This window comes from Mus pahari, chromosome 23 (genome assembly GCF_900095145.1).
Source record: "Mus pahari chromosome 23, PAHARI_EIJ_v1.1, whole genome shotgun sequence".
NCBI lineage: Eukaryota > Metazoa > Chordata > Mammalia > Rodentia > Muridae > Mus > Mus pahari.
Genome location: NC_034612.1, coordinates 5,202,163 through 5,217,249, shown reverse-complemented (window position 1 = coordinate 5,217,249; position 15,087 = coordinate 5,202,163). Strand labels below are relative to the sequence as shown.

Below are 15,087 nucleotides of genomic sequence, written 5' to 3'. Positions count from 1 at the left end.
AAATCGCGGAATTAGAAGGCAGCGAGGGAGGCAAGAGAATGGCGCCTCCGCTAACGTGATTTGCTCTCCGCACTTCAGATCCTGTCCAGGGATTCCAAAAAAGGGAGCGATTAAAAACCAGAAAAGCCCGCAGAAGTTCAACTCCGCGGACACCCTCACCTAGGCGCTGACGGCAGGGAGGTGGGGCGCAGGCACGGGGCGCATGCGCGCTCTCGCTCGCGCCTCCCCCCCACCCCGACCCCGGGGACGGACAATGTGCGCAGGCGCTCGAGTTCCCAGCCACCCCCATTTCCGCTTCCGGCGCACCGGCGTAGTTCCATGATGGCGTCGGCGGTGCTGTCTGCGTCTCGGGTCTCTCGGCCGCTGGGCCGGGCCCTCCCCGGGGTGGGGCGGCCCATGTCGAGCGGCGCCCACGGCGAGGAGGGTTCAGGTACCGGGTTCAGGCTGCCGGGTGGGCGTGGGGGTCTGGGCGGGTGGCGTGCGGCGGCGGGGCCGGGGCGGTGACGGTGACCTTGGCGGGAGGGAGCGGCCGGGCTGACGCGGTGGTCCCCGCCGCAGCTCGGATGTGGAAGGCCCTCACCTACTTCGTGGCGCTGCCCGGGGTGGGAGTGAGCATGCTCAACGTGTTCCTCAAGTCGCGGCACGAAGAGCACGAGAGGCCCCCGTTCGTCGCCTACCCGCACCTCCGCATCAGGACCAAGGTAGGCGCTGCGCCCCTGCTGCCCGCCCGCCCGTCCGTCCGTCCGTCCGTCCGTCCTCCAGGCGTCCGTTATGGCGGGGTTCTCCACTCCCCTGGCCCAGCCCTGGGGCGCGTTTTAAGGATCCTGGCTGCCCATCCGTCCGTCCGTCCGCGCAGATAGAAAGTTTTATTTACTCTTCGTTGGACGGGAGGGAAGCCGGTTTGTGGGTCGCGACTCGGTTTTCTTAAGAGGTCGCCCAGGAAATGGCCTGCGGGTTTTCAGTTCCCCCGACTTGTGTCTAATGGTGCACCTGAGACGCCGTTTCCTGCGGGAAGGCTCGGAGGTCTGGGGTGTCCCTTCATAGCCGGGATCCCGGCGATTGGCGTAGGCGTTAGCACAGACGGCCCGTTTCTCGCAGTGCCTGTCGTTTTATCAGTTTCATGCCTTGGTTCTTGGTGTGGACAGTTACAATGTCTCATCTAGCTCCTTAAAAAACGGTATCACCTAATTCTCCTAAGACTGGCCTTGCAGAGACTTATTCTAGACTTCAATTTTACAACCCACGAGGCTCGAGGCCACGCGGCGTACAGCCTCAGCACCTGGGAGGCCAAAGAGAGCCGATGTCTTGAGTTCAAGGCCAGCCTGGTCTGTTTAGTGAGCTCCAGGACAGCCAGGGGTGAGGTGAGACGTTCTCAGAAAAAAAGAAAAGAGGTTTGACAGCATCCTTGCCTTGGGGCTCTGCCCACTAGATGGCAGTAGCACCCCCCTCCTAACCCCTCTAGATAATGCTCCCATATCCCGCCCCTGGCAATTGGGGGCAGAAAACAAGAGGACCAGTAGTAGCTCCTGGTCATTCTCTGCCACGTTGTTATGAAATGGAGATTAGCTTGGGCTAAATGGGGTTATCACAGAAAGCCAAAAGTGGTTGTGAGCTATTGACCAAGAGCAATGCTTTTCAAACATGGTGGGAAGGGACTGGAGAGGACCCAGTGGTGTAGAATGCTGCTCCTCTTACAGAAGAGCCTAATTTAGTTTCCAGTGCCCCAGTGGGTGGCTCACAACGTTCTTTTGCTCCAGCTGCAGGCAGGACTGGTATCTTTGGTCTGTGTGTACACCCACACTCTTGTGCATATACCCACAGAGACGTACACATAATAATATTCATGGTGGCAGAGGCAGGTGGATCTCTGGTCAGCATAGCACAGTCTAGGACATCCAGGGCCACATAAAGAGACCCTGTCTCAAAACCAGACAAAACTAAATGTGATTGGCAGAGTCATGCATGCTGTAATCCCAGCACGGCAGGCAGAGGCAAGGGGGGCGTGCTAAGTTTTGGATCAGACTGTTCTGTTTAGTGTTCCAGGTTAGCTAGATAAGGAAGCCCTGTTTCAGGGCTCAGAGATGCTCAGCGGGTAAAGGAACTTGCTACCAAGCCTGCCAGTGAGAGCCAGTCTCTGGGATCCACTATGTAGGAGAGAACTTAGCCTACACACACAAGTTGTCTCTGACAGTGGCCATATACATGCACACTCAAAACAAGTTAGTTTTAGAGTTAGGCTTTTTATTTGTTTAAGATTTTTGTGGGGTGTTTGTTTCTCAAGACAGGGTTTCTCTGTGTAGCCCTGGCTGTCCTGGAACTTACTCTGTAGACCGGGCTGGACTCAGAAATTCGCCTGCCTCTGCCTCCCAAGTGCTGGGATTAAAGGCCTGTGTCACCACGCCCGGCTTTAAGACTTATTTATATTTTTATGAGTACATGGTAGCAGTCTTGAGACACACCAGAAGAGGGAATCCCATTACAGATGGTTGTGAGCCACCATGTGGTTGCTGGGAATTGAACTCAGGACCTCTTAGAAGAGCGGTCAGTGTGTGTGTACACACGAGTATGTGCATGTGAGTGCAGGTGTTTGTGATGTCAGAGGTGTGAGGTTCCTGGAGCATTGTAAGCCACAGTTGTGAGTCACCTCATCTGAAGTCTGGGAGAATTTTGGAGGAACATATCTTATCCACTGAGCCACTTTTCCAACATCTTATGTTAAGATCTATTTTCTTTTATTAAATTATGTGTGTATGCCCAAGAAAGCCAAAGGGGGCTTCAGGTTTTCTAGGGCTGTAGTAGTAGCAGATATGAGCTGCCTGCCATGGGTGGGTAATGTTCAAGTGCAGAACAGTACATGCTCTTACCTGCTGAGCCATCTCCTTCCCCGGTAGCTACCTCTGCTCCCCGAGTGCTGGGATTAAAGGTGTGCGCCACCACGCCCGGCTCCCGGGTAGCTCGCTTGTCTTACCATCTACTCAAAAGGTGCGATGGCTCAGTGGTGTTAGAGCACTGGCTGCTTCTCCAGGGGTCCTGAGTTCAGTTTCCAGCACCCACATGGCAGCTCACAACCATCTGTAATGGGATCTCAATCCTTCTTTTGTGAAGACAGAGTGCTTATGCATAATTACATAAATTAAAATTACATAAAAAATTAAAAAATAAGAAAAAGCTCTGGGAAAGTTGAAATTTTTATGTCAGTAAATTTCTGCTAGTAAAGGACACATTTACCACTTTGATTTTATATATTATCTCTTTGAATTCTGAGCATTTTCTGGAAATAACTAACTGACATCTTTGCTCCACAGCCCTTCCCCTGGGGAGACGGCAACCATACCCTCTTCCACAACCCTCATGTGAACCCACTTCCGACCGGCTATGAGGATGAGTAAAGAGAACCTGGCCTTCCCCAGGCAGCAAGGGACCACAGCACTGGTTTTGGACCCTTACTCTGTGTGGACCACGAAAGCCCATTGGATGCTAAGCTCATCTTTCCTTTTCTCAGATGGCGACCATTACTCTGATCTTCCATCCCTTTGCTTGTAAGAGGAGGTGGCTTAAATAAATAATTTAAACTTAGATTGTCCGTGAGCTGGACGGTGCGTTTTTTTCCTCAGATGCTGACATGACTGTTGTGCAGTGTTTCAGACCTGGTTCAGCCCACCCAATACTGTTCCTAGCTGGCTCCCTGCCGGTTTCTTGTGCTTAGGGAGGCAAAGCCAAGTGACTAAGAGCAGAGAGAGGTAGAGTTACCATTGGGATGGGCTCCTTGACAGACAGTGGGTGATCAATAGACTTGACAACTTCAGAGACTGGGCTGCATAGCACGTTTCAGGTCCGTCCAGCTGCACAGGCCCTGAACCAAGTGCCTGAGCTTTAGTGAGCTCTCTGGTCACAGCAGCTCCTGTAGCAATCTACGAAAGGAGCTGAGTTTTTACCTTTAGGAAAAGAATTTCTCAGACAGCGATGGCACACTCTGGAGGCAGAGGCAGGCAGAGCTCCAAGTTCAAGGCCAGCCTGGCCTACAGAGCGAATTCCAGGCCAGCCAGGGATACAAGGGAAACCCTGTCTAGGAAAACGAACAACACAGCAGTGGTAGTTACCAGACAACAGCGTTGCCATCAGTTGCTCGTCAAATGGAAGACCTTTAAGAGGCTGAAGTCAGGTAGGAAGAGTGAGCATGCTGCTCTGAGCAGTTTTATTGTCGGATGCGGTGTAGAGCAAGCGGCCTGAGTAGCTGCTCTTTTAGGTGGTCTTGAACTCCTAGGCTGTCACCTCACCGTCACCATGGGGAGTAGCCAGGTTAAGGCGTGTGCCGTGCCATGATTTCAGTGAGTCTCAAGTCTATTCTGAAAGGTTAAGTCAGTCTCACCGTAGCTAAAAATGATTGCCACACCCACCATCTCACAAAAGACCTCTGGTAGTCTGAGGCCACAGTTCAAAGCCACCCTGGCTCAGCAGGTGGTGGTGCTCGCGCTGAGTCTGGTGGCTGGAGTTTGATGCCCAGGAAGTGCACACTGGAAGGGGAGGACAGACTCACTTCTACGTGCACACCATGATGTGTGCCCACGTGAATTATGATTGCTACCCCAGTGTGATTGGAATGAGAATGGCCTCATCAGTCCTCGGTCCCCAGTTGGTAGGACTATCTGGGAAGCATTAGAAGGCATGGGCTTGTTGGAGATAAGTCACTAGGGGCAGGCAGGCCTGAAGTTTCAAACAGGCCATTCTCAGTCGCTGCCTTGTGTCTATGGATCATCATCGAGGTCCTCAGCTACTGCTCCAGCTTCATGCCTGCCGGTCTGCTGCCATTTCCCTGGCATGATCATGGAGCTGTGAGTCTCAAACTTTTACAAGTGGCCTTAGTGACGGTGTCTTCATAGCGATAGAAAAGTGAGACCCCCACAGTGTGGCGGCACACACCTATAATCTTGGGAGGCGGAGGCAGAGGGTCACGAGTTCACCAGCCTGGCCTACATGAAACCTTGATCAGAACTGGTCCTGGGATGTAGCTCAGTTGATAAGCGCTGGAGTGCAAGAAATCCTGGGTTTGACCTCAGTAGTACAGAAATCAGGTAAGACGGGTGGCCTGAGTTACATTCCAAGGACTCTCAGATGAGGACAATGTTCCTTAACCAGTTGAAAAATACAGATTTTTTTTAGATAGCCACATTTTTCTAAAAATTAAAATGTTTTGAAATGGCATTAGGGTTGGTCAAATTAAGATGAAATAGTACTTAGTAACACGGGAAACAATGCAAACCTTTTGTCCAGCAGCTCTCACCTGACTTTAGGGATATACTAAGTCCTGGGCAGGTAGTCAGCTGTGAGGCCCACTTAACATTGTTGAGACCACAATACATAACATTTAAAGAAGCCGTTTATACAGGTGAGCATGTGTAATCCAGCTTGTCCGCAGAGGCAGGAGGCCATGAATGTCAGATTTCTAACTGAGTGCTGATAGGTCACCTAGGCTTAATTAAATCAAGTTACAAGGCAAAGCTGGCTCTGCAGCGAAGAGATCACGGGGCAGAGTCTCAGGAGCAAAGAGTAACGTTTGAATTTTAAGATTTATTTCATTTCATGATTACAGACTTAGGGCATAGTAGGCAAACAAAAATCAGTAAGCACCTTTCCCCCAATTAGCCGGGTGCATTTGCCTTTTATGTGATATGCACACGGACTTGAACTCGTGGGGTTGAAAGTCAGCAACAGCAGACCTGGGACGCAGGTGACCGCAGGTGCCTTGCACGGCCACCCCAGGGGTTGGAGTTAATGAGCAGCAACGCAGGGAGCTCCAAAGTTGGTGCTTCTGTCATTTCAGGAGCTTTAGAGTGATAAGCTGACACCTTGTTAAGGCAGGAGCTCAGCAAAGCTGTCTTCTTCCATAACCCAGGCCACCAGCAGTCGAAAGCGTTACTATAAAACTGCAATCATGTTTCCAAGCAGTGATTTAACCGGTTGTGTCCGCGTCCCTTTTCAGAGCATTCCTGAGAGGAAAAAGAGGTCCCGACTGGCCACTGTGAGCAATGCCTCCCATAGAGTACACCTGTGTCCTCTGCAGCAAACGCTGCCAGCCTTGATCCTGACCAGTTTACCATATTCACATCCAAGGACCAGTTAAAGCTGATGCCAGGCCATAGTTTGCAACCATAACCCCAAGAAGCTGTTCCGCTGTGGCATGAGGCGTTCCTCAAGATGCCAGCAAAAGTGAAGTTGCCCCAAAGTGGGAATGACAGCTTCAGAATGGAGGAGGACACCTTTAACGTCTTGAAATCCCATGCTAGCGTCACAGTCTTCCCTGACAGAACCCAGGAGCCTCTCACTTCACTGAGGTCTTCTGAGTGGCAGGCAAGTCAAGAGGCGTTTTCCGGCTTTTCTTTGCCATGGCCCATGAACTCCAGCCCTTCAATAGGAATCTCTTTCTCCTTGATTGCTTTCTAAAGGGGGAAGAAAATGTACTATCAGTCCACGGTAGCTTGCAGCCCATGTTTTGTAACCGAGGTGTAATGGTACAGAAGTAAACCAGACTGAACTAGAAAGGCTTGAAACCCACCATTCAAGAGGCACCCTTTTGTTGTTGTTGTGTTTTGTTTTTGTGAGACAGGGTTTCTCTGTGTAGCCCTGGCTGTCTTGGAACTCACTCTGTAGACCAGGCTGGCCTCGAACTCAGAAATCCGCCTGCCTCTGTCTCCCAAGTGCTGGGATTAAAGGGGTGCGCCACCACACCTGGCTGGGCACCCTTTTTTTTTTTGAGACAAAGTCTCATTGTGTAGCCCTGGCTAGTCTGGAACTCACACACACCTGCCTGCCTCTGAATCCTGGGTATAAAAGTGAGTAGGCTTAGCCCTGTTTTAACAAAGCGGTGCCACTGTACAGACTGTAATATAAATCCTGTGTGGGACTCAGGGAGGTGAGGCAGGAAGTCAGTTCAGGTACCTAACTCTTAGCGACAGTGTTCAATCCGAATCCCAGTCCGAGGGGCTATGTGACCTTGAGTCACCTTCCCTTCTGAGAACTGGCTAATGGTAGCTTCTGAAATGGAGAGGATGTACTGAAATCAAACCTTACTGGCTACAACCGGTAAATTGGTGGAGGAAAACAGCAATGAGAAGATCGTAACAAATCAGGCGATGTCTCTATGCCTTAGCAATCTAGAAAACAGTGAACACCATCCACCCCAAGAACAATGAAATGACCCACCACCAAAACAATCATTCTCTTCCTGTTTCTATCAGTTTTTCCATGTGTAAAATATAGATAGTAGAAAACATTAGATAGATAGATAGATAGATAGATAGATAGATAGAACGTCTTGTCACCAAGACTGGTGACCTGAACTTTATTCTCAGAACCCACATAAATCTGAAAGGAGTAAACTGACTCCCGGAAGTTGTCTCCGCCCATATCGCGGACGCGAACACACACATTTGCAACCCCCCCCCCAGCCCCAGACCGGATTTTTCTGCATAGCCCTGGCTGTCCTGGAACTCACTCTGTAGACCAGGCTCTGCCTCCCGAGCGCTGGGATTAAAGGCGTGCGCCACTACGCCCGGCCCCACGCCAATCTTTTAAAGACACCGACGAAGATAACTACTTGCAAGTTTGTCATGATTTCCAAATAAATGAGCAGCGACAACAACAAAATGCTAATGTACTCTGTAAAAAGCAGAGCACCGCAAAGGCATCCCGGTGCGTCAAGTGGCGACAGCCCGGCGGTTTCGGGGGGTGGCGGAGGAGGGCTGGGTGCGGCGGCGATGCGGGGCGAGGCTCACCTGCACGCACTGCTGGTAGCGTTTGAAGAGGTCGGTGCACGGGTCCCCGGAGCCGTCCCCTTTGAGGAACTTCTCAGCAAACCAGCGGTTGAAGCACTGGTCGTACTCGCGCTTCATGTCAGTGCAAGCCTCGCCGACGCTGTTCATGGCGATGATGGCAGCTGTGGGGACGGCGTTGCGCTCTGACGTCGTCACCTTGGCGCGCGCGTGCGCGCGCGTCGCCCTACCGTTTGTCGCTACGGAGGCCGAGAAGCAAAAGCAATGTGGTCACGGGCGGCGAGGGTGCGATTTCGCGTCCCGCTGGACGCGGGCCGAAGCTTTGCTTCCAACGCGGGTCCACAGGGAAAGGTCCAGGCGGCGGGGCCGGGGACCCAGGTTCCGCACCTCGTCCCGCAGGGCACCGCTCGCGTGTCCCCCGCGGTAATCGAGCATCTGGAGCGGCTGGCACTGGTGAACTTCGGCAGCCGCGAGGCGGTGGACCGGCTAGAGAAAGCCATCGCCTTTGCGGATCAGCTGCATGCCGTGGACACCGACGGGGTGGAGCCCCTGGAGTCGGTCCTGGAAGACAGGTAGACGCCCAGCTGCGGCCTCGGACCTGCGAGGCTGTTTCAGGTCCTTTGCTTAACTGGAAACTTGCCCAGTCACCGCGAGGATGGCTTCACTCTTCCCCTACCCCATCATAGATCCCGTCACTCCCGTGTAGAATCCTCTAGCCTTCGCAGTCTCCAAGTAAATAGGAACCAAGTCCGAGAATCGCCTATTTCAAAGAGCCCTTACCCACCCTCTCTGGTGAGCTGTCCCCTCAGTACCCTCCAGCCTCGACTGCCTTACAAACCACGTTCATTTCCTTAAAGTGTTTTCACTTGCCTACCTGAGCATCAGATTAAATATCTGAAGAAGTTAAACACTATTTATATGTATAACCTCAAGTCAGTTCATATGCTGATATGGGATATCCAAATAACAAGTAAGTTATGCTTTTTTTTTTTTGAGACAGAATCTGGCTAAATTTCGCGGAATGGCTTTGAACCCAAGTTTATCTTGTTGTTTCCTCAGTGATATTTATAGGCCTGTTTTACCACCCATAGCATCGGTTTCATGACATCACTGAAATGCTTTGCAAAGTTTAAATCTTGTTAGTCTCCTGTCCTTCTCGCCTTCCTGTCTTTGATCTGATGCTCAGATCCAGAGGTTAACACTATTTGCCTGATTACCCAGTACTTCACATCAGATACCTGATGTCATTTTCCCACCCAAGATCTTCAGGACACGTGCTCGTGGTCTTTAGTGCCTCAGGTCCTCGGCTGTCACAGCCCTTCCCCATCTCTCCAAGCCAGCACTGTCAGGTTCTTTCAGCTTCTTGACTTCTCCCTCCCTGTTAGGTTTAACCCACAATTTTCAGTCCTCACTTTTACCAGCTCCTTATCCCACCTACTTCTCCTACTAATTCTCCTCTCTTGAGTTGTCGACTGCCATTAAGTCTTTAATTCCTTTATACAGTACATTTTTTATGGTTCTACTGATATTCAAAAGTGCTGTTAATCACAGCGTGTCTACTTAAATGACAGTTCTTTGCCTTTCCCCTTCTGTTTATCCAAGTAGCATGAGTCACATTTGGATTTTTTTTTTTTATGTCTAACACTGAGTAAATGCTTGGGAAATGCTCAAATGAACATCTCATTAATCTATTTGGGGGAGAGAATAGAATCAAAGAGGAGTCAGCAGTGGTGGTGGTAGTGGGATCAGCGGGTGAGGGCAATTGCTACCAATTCCAATGATCTTAGATTGATCCTTAAGACCCACATGGTAGGGCTGGTGAGATGGCTCAGTGGGTAAGAACATCCGACTGCTCTTCCAAAGGTCTGGAGTTCAAATCCCAGCAACCACATGGTGGCTCACAACCACCCGTAACCAGATCTGACACCCTCTTCTAGAGTGTCTGAAGACAGCTACCGTGTACTTACATATAATAAATAAATAAATAAATAAATAAATAAATAAAAGACCCGCATGGTAGAAGCAGAGAATTGACTCTAACAAGTTTTCCTCTGGCTAGTAGAAATCTATCTACACACTAACAATGTATTGTTTGAGTTGATCTACAAAGCCTTAGTGTGCCAGTGCTGTGGGCTAGGAGTTTGTGTCCGGTGTCTCAGTTATCAGACGACCTATATGACTTTGGAAGGCAGAGTGCAGGCGCAGACTTTCACAGGAAAACCCAGGACCTGAGGCTCATAACCTGTAACTCTCACGTAGTGCTGTGACAGGCCATGTAGTAACACCTAAATTCCCCTTTTGCCATCTTCTCAAATCCAGACCAGCTTCACTGCAGCCAAATACTTCGGCACTTTATTAAAACAGAAACTAGATGGCTCTGTGGATAAAGGCACCTGCTGACAAGCCTGATGATCTGCGTTCAAACCTGAGTCCCACTTCACATGGTAGAGCCAACTCCTCCAGGTTGTCCTGATCTCCATGAGCGCACGTACTTTTTTTTTAAGATTTTATGTAAGTACACTGTTGCTGTCTTCAGACACACCAGAAGAGGGCATCAGATCCCATTACAGATGGCTGTGAGCCACCATGTGGTTGCTGGGAATTGTACTCAGGACCTCTGGAAGAGCAGTCAGTGCTCTTAACCACTGAGCCATCTCTCCAGCCTCATCAAGCCTTTTGCAAAGGAAGTATTGTACCACTGAGCTGTAACTCTAGCTCACTAACGTCTGGAACAAGTCAGCTAAGCTCTCTTTCTAAGCCTGTACCAAAGTAAAAACGGAAATAGAAGGGAAAAGCTTTGCAGCTACAAGTTGTAGTTCACAGCAACCAGGGAGTCACAGAAGCAAAGTGATCCAACTGTTGCACGGTTCAAGACCCAGAAGCCAAGTCCCTCCTCTCTCTGCTGCAGAGAGCTCCCTGTTACTGGGGTAAATCGCCTGTCCACTTTCATAGGTAGAGGTAAGTAGTTCATAACCCCTTCTCAACCAGGATTCCTCATTGGGATTAGGATGCAGAAAGAATGAGTTTACATTCCTCACAGGAAAGTGCATAGCTTATGTTAGCTTAGATGCCAACGTTATGGAAACGGATGACTTAAAGAGCATTAAGACTCACTGTACTTAGTGAATAACTGGCCTGAAGCTGGCCGTGGAGGCTCAAACCCACAACTGCAGGCCTTGGGATGCTCCAGCAAGACTGATGCAGCTTTTGAGTTTAGTCAGTGATTGAAGGAGACCATGTTTCCAAAAAACAGATAGAGGCTGGAGAGATGGCTTAGTTAAGAACATATGCTGCAGTTCTTGCAACGAGGTCCCCCAAACTGAGTCCCAACATCCACGTTAGGTAGCTCACAAACAGCCACAATTCCAGCTCCAGGGCCTCCAGAGGCAAGGGCGCTCAGACCCCCTCACATACACCCAACTAAAAACTATTTTTGAAAAATCTTCTGGGGCTGGAGAAGGTGGCTCAGGGAATAGCAGAAGACCTAGCTAGGTTCAATTCCAGCACCCTTGTGGTAGCTAACAATCCTCCGTAATTGTAATTACAAGGGAATCCAATGCCTTCTTCTGTCCTCTTTGGGTACACACACACACAAGCAACACCCCCAATCATGTAAAATAAAATCTCACAAATGAATGCCCCAAGGCCAGTAAGCATGAAGTCCTTGGCCAGTTCCTCGGCATTACCAAAGCCAAACAAAACTCTCCCTTCCTCAACCTCAGTCAGGCCTGTTTAGAACTTTAGATTCTGGAGTTGCTGCAAGGACGCTGGCCCAGCACTGTGGCCTCAGTGTTTGCATTTCCCATTTTAAGACAGGATCAATGTGTTTGTTGTGGAACACTGTCTTAACAGTGTGACGTCGCTGATGCTGTCCTGAGCTGTCCGCAGGTCAAACTATCCAAAGGAGACTCGCTCACCTCAGGCTCCTTGACTCTGTTTTGGAGGAAGGAGTTCATGAGGCCCTACCCCTCCCCAAGATTTACCACCAGTTAACAGTTGGTGGGAAAGCTATTTTCCTTTCCAGTGTTGTAAAGTTCATGCTCCTACAAGTAACCCGTGAAACCTACTGCTTCACCAAGCTAGACTTGGATCTGTCATAGTGAGTAGATGTTTGTTAGTATTCCTGGAAACCCTCCATACAGCAGTTGTCCGCCTCCCACTTGTGGTGCACCTGCCTCAGCCTCGTGTGTCAGTATACGCCACCAAACCTGCCTCACGTTTCTGCTTGTATTGCATTTATTGGAGATGGGTATGAGAGTGTCACAGCGCTTGTGTGGAGGGGAACTGCATCACCCTTGCTGGACCCTTTTCCACTACTCCACTCTGTTTTCTTTAACCAAACAAACATTTTGAGGCTGAATCCATGGCTCAGTGGTTATGAATGAGAACTGTTCATGCAGAGTGCCCAGCACGCAAACCAGCCAGACAGGTCATAATTGTCTCTCACTGACTCCAGAGCATCTGATGCCTTTGGCTTCCACAGGCACCTGTGCTCATGAGCACATACCCACATAGACATGCACATACATAATAAAAACTTAAATTGTTACATTTGATGTTTATAAAGAAAACTTAAAACACAGAGGTGCTAAGTACCCTGTGGTATTAGGGCTTCAAGTCAGCTGACTTAAGATCTATGCTCTTAGGGGTCTGCCAACAGAACCCTAAGTCACAGAAAGACCAGTGGCCACCTTCACATGGTTTTGTTTTTTCTCTCACTTCTGTGTTAGGGATTTAATTCAGAGCCTCACATACAAGCAGCAGTCATTGAACTACTGACCTACTGCTCCAGCTCTGTGGTCCTCTTTTACCACAGCACTCCTAACTAGGGACAGCAACCACAGCCAAGACCGTCCTGCCCCCCACAGCCTCCTTAGGGGTCCTGTCCCTCTGTGCCCTAGAAGCCTCAAGTCTCTCAGACGTAACTCTGGCGTTTGTGTTTTACAGATGTCTCTACTTAAGATCTGACAATGTAGCAGAAGGCAGCTGTGCTGAAGAACTACTACAGAATTCCAGTCATGTTGTGGAGGAATACTTTGTGGCCCCCCCAGGTATGTGATACCCAGAGTGGCTCAGACATTCTTGCTGGAGACAAATACAATCTGAATGCAAAAGGACAAACTGCACACAAGTGGTGGCACTGTAAATAACAAGTGTCCAGGAGTCATATTCAACTTTAGGGTCCAGCCACACTGAGAGAGAAGTGCAGGATTAAGGGGGGGTGTGCAACAGACCGCACATCTCTCTGCACCTGGAAGCCTGTGTACAGGCACAGCTGACTCCTCAACCAGAGTAACCCGAGCCTATTTGCTTGGGAAATTAAGTACGTGACATCTGTCTGGCATTTCCTCAACTTTATTGGCAATCAATTCAAATAAGAAGACTTAGCCAGGCGTGGTGGCGTACGCCTTTAATCCCAGCACTCGGGAGGCAGAGGCAGGTGGATTTCTGAGTTCGAGGCCAGCCTGGTCTACAGAGGAGTTCCAGGACAGCCAGGGCTACACAGAGAAACCCTGTCTCGAAAAACCAAAAAAAAAAAAAAAAAAAAAAAGAAAAAAGAAGACTTAACAGTGCCACACAGGCCAGCTGAGACATACCTGTATGTATGTCAGCCATGGTTTGTAATCCCTGATGTAGCACATGCGTTTCCAGCCTCACTGTGCATAGGTTAACACTTGTCTCCTGTGCATGAGTTCTCAGCTTCCACCTCAGACGCCAGGGCCAGGCAGTCAGCAATAAACCCTGTGAGCAGGAGGACGGAACTCTCCGCTCACTATGCTGTTTGCCTCGGCTGGCTAAAGGTCCTTACAATCCTGCGATGGCAGGGCCAGTGGTTGCTCCTACTTCATGACCTAGGGATCACACTGCAGACAGGACCTTGATCCTGCCTTTACAGAGATTCAATCTGTCTTTCACTCTTACCTGCATCTGTACCTTTGCCTGTGTGCACTGAACAGCACAGATCTGGCTTCACTCTGAACCGTTAACTGATGCTTGAGGGTTAGGAAGGACGGCATCAATACTTACTTCCAGTTCTCCTTGAAATCCAAGTGACCAGTTAGTTTAGGAGAGCCAGCTGGACATCAGGCTCAACTCTAATGTTCTTCTTATTTTTCAAACAGGTAATATTCCTTTGCCAGACATGGTAAACAAGATTCCTTCTTCCACAGCAGAGTAACTATTCTGGGAAAGGGCACCCTGTCAACATGGTGTACTCACAAGGGTGGTCATTTGCTACTGTGAATTCTAGTATAAACTGGACATTTAAAGTTTCTTGGTAATTGAGCCGAAGACAGAACTGGACAACACCCAGCTAACAGAAAACCACAAGTCTGCTTCCAAGGAAATGGATCAAGTACTCAGACTTGTTCTGTATGGAAAACAACTTCCTCCCTCCTCTGCACCTAAAAAACACTACCTTGTCAAACTATACCTATGCGGGCTTTTCTGTTTATATGTAAGAACAGATGAAGAGATAAACCAGTTCTTTTTAGTTGCTTTTCCACTGGCTTCAGAGGCAGCACATCACCACATCACCATCTGTTTCTGGGTACCACCTTATTCCTACCAGAGGGCTTGTTTTATGGATAAGTTTGAATAGTATCAAAGTAAACTACAGCCTGGGAACTCCTAATTCAGAACCATCTTTCTTTCTCAATCTTTCTTATTTTTATCCAACCCCCACCTTGCACTCAGTGTCCATGAACACAACACACACACACACACACACACACACACACAGAGTATACATGAACACCCAACCCCCACACACATACCATGCAATATTAACACCAGCCAAATAGTTCCTTTCTGAAAAGAGAACTTGTTAAAAATAGCCCTGGGCCCATCTTCATTCTTCCTCTTCCTTTTATCTGCAGTGTCTGTGTCCCCCACACACCCCATTTTCTTGTTGCTCAGATACGGCCTCTCTGTACATCAGACTGGCCTTGAGCGCACAGCTATCTTCCTGCTACAGCCTCCCAAGCACAGGGATTGGAGGCGTGAACCACCTCAGTGAACTCCTATTACAGAGTTCAATTTACAATAACAGGTCTGAAATGTAATAACTCCAAGTCTGGGTCAGAGATCCTGCAGTCATTGAGAGAACTTCCTATCCCAGGTGTGGTGGCTCTGTGTCTTTAATTCCAACACTTGGTAGGCAGAGGCCAACAGATCCCTGAGTTCAAGGCCAGCCTGGTCTACAGAGGCAGAATTATTCTGAGAAACCCTCTCTGGAAAAGAAAATGAGCCGGGCGTGGTGGCGCACACCTGTAGTCCCAGCACTTGGGAGGCAGAGGCAGGCGGATTTCTGAGTTCG

At 49.4% G+C, this 15,087-nt stretch overlaps 3 protein-coding genes across 3 annotated transcripts; 2 read left to right on the top strand and 1 right to left on the bottom strand.

The window, feature by feature from the left end:
* Window positions 1-299: 299 nt before the first annotated feature.
* Window positions 300-3,588, top strand: LOC110313018 (cytochrome c oxidase subunit 6A1, mitochondrial). The gene is made up of 3 exons (XM_021187029.2): window positions 300-430; window positions 559-701; window positions 3,306-3,588. Exons 1-3 carry the CDS (start codon window positions 319-321, stop codon window positions 3,387-3,389), a joined length of 339 nt encoding a protein of 112 aa, XP_021042688.1. The 5' UTR covers window positions 300-318; the 3' UTR covers window positions 3,390-3,588.
* A 1,960-nt stretch (window positions 3,589-5,548) lies between these two features.
* Triap1 (TP53 regulated inhibitor of apoptosis 1) lies at window positions 5,549-7,952 on the bottom strand. The gene is made up of 2 exons (XM_021187128.2): window positions 7,773-7,952; window positions 5,549-6,437 (listed from the first exon to the last, which is right to left on the bottom strand). The coding sequence occupies exons 1-2, from the start codon at window positions 7,917-7,919 to the stop codon at window positions 6,354-6,356; spliced, it is 231 nt and encodes a 76-aa protein (XP_021042787.1). The 5' UTR covers window positions 7,920-7,952; the 3' UTR covers window positions 5,549-6,353.
* A 71-nt stretch (window positions 7,953-8,023) lies between these two features.
* Window positions 8,024-15,068, top strand: Gatc (glutamyl-tRNA amidotransferase subunit C). The gene is made up of 3 exons (XM_021187138.2): window positions 8,024-8,341; window positions 12,717-12,820; window positions 13,892-15,068. The coding sequence occupies exons 1-3, from the start codon at window positions 8,034-8,036 to the stop codon at window positions 13,945-13,947; spliced, it is 468 nt and encodes a 155-aa protein (XP_021042797.1). The 5' UTR covers window positions 8,024-8,033; the 3' UTR covers window positions 13,948-15,068.
* The last annotated feature ends 19 nt before the right edge of the window (window positions 15,069-15,087 follow it).

What these genes read in the sequence shown, in the direction of transcription:
- LOC110313018 (XM_021187029.2), top strand. Translation starts at nt 319, where the DNA reads ATGATGGCGTCGGCGGTGCTGTCTGCGTCTCGGGTCTCTCGGCCGCTG. An exon ending in CCACGGCGAGGAGGGTTCAG is followed by an intron (nt 431 to 558) that starts GTACCGGGTTCA and finishes TCCCCGCCGCAG; the next exon opens with CTCGGATGTGGAAGGCCCTC. An exon ending in ACCTCCGCATCAGGACCAAG is followed by an intron (nt 702 to 3,305) that starts GTAGGCGCTGCG and finishes TTTGCTCCACAG; the next exon opens with CCCTTCCCCTGGGGAGACGG.
- Triap1 (XM_021187128.2), bottom strand. Translation starts at nt 7,919, where the DNA reads ATGAACAGCGTCGGCGAGGCTTGCACTGACATGAAGCGCGAGTACGAC. An exon ending in GCTACCAGCAGTGCGTGCAG is followed by an intron (nt 6,438 to 7,772) that starts GTGAGCCTCGCC and finishes TTCCCCCTTTAG; the next exon opens with AAAGCAATCAAGGAGAAAGA.
- Gatc (XM_021187138.2), top strand. Translation starts at nt 8,034, where the DNA reads ATGTGGTCACGGGCGGCGAGGGTGCGATTTCGCGTCCCGCTGGACGCG. An exon ending in GAGTCGGTCCTGGAAGACAG is followed by an intron (nt 8,342 to 12,716) that starts GTAGACGCCCAG and finishes TGTGTTTTACAG; the next exon opens with ATGTCTCTACTTAAGATCTG. An exon ending in ATACTTTGTGGCCCCCCCAG is followed by an intron (nt 12,821 to 13,891) that starts GTATGTGATACC and finishes TTTTTCAAACAG; the next exon opens with GTAATATTCCTTTGCCAGAC.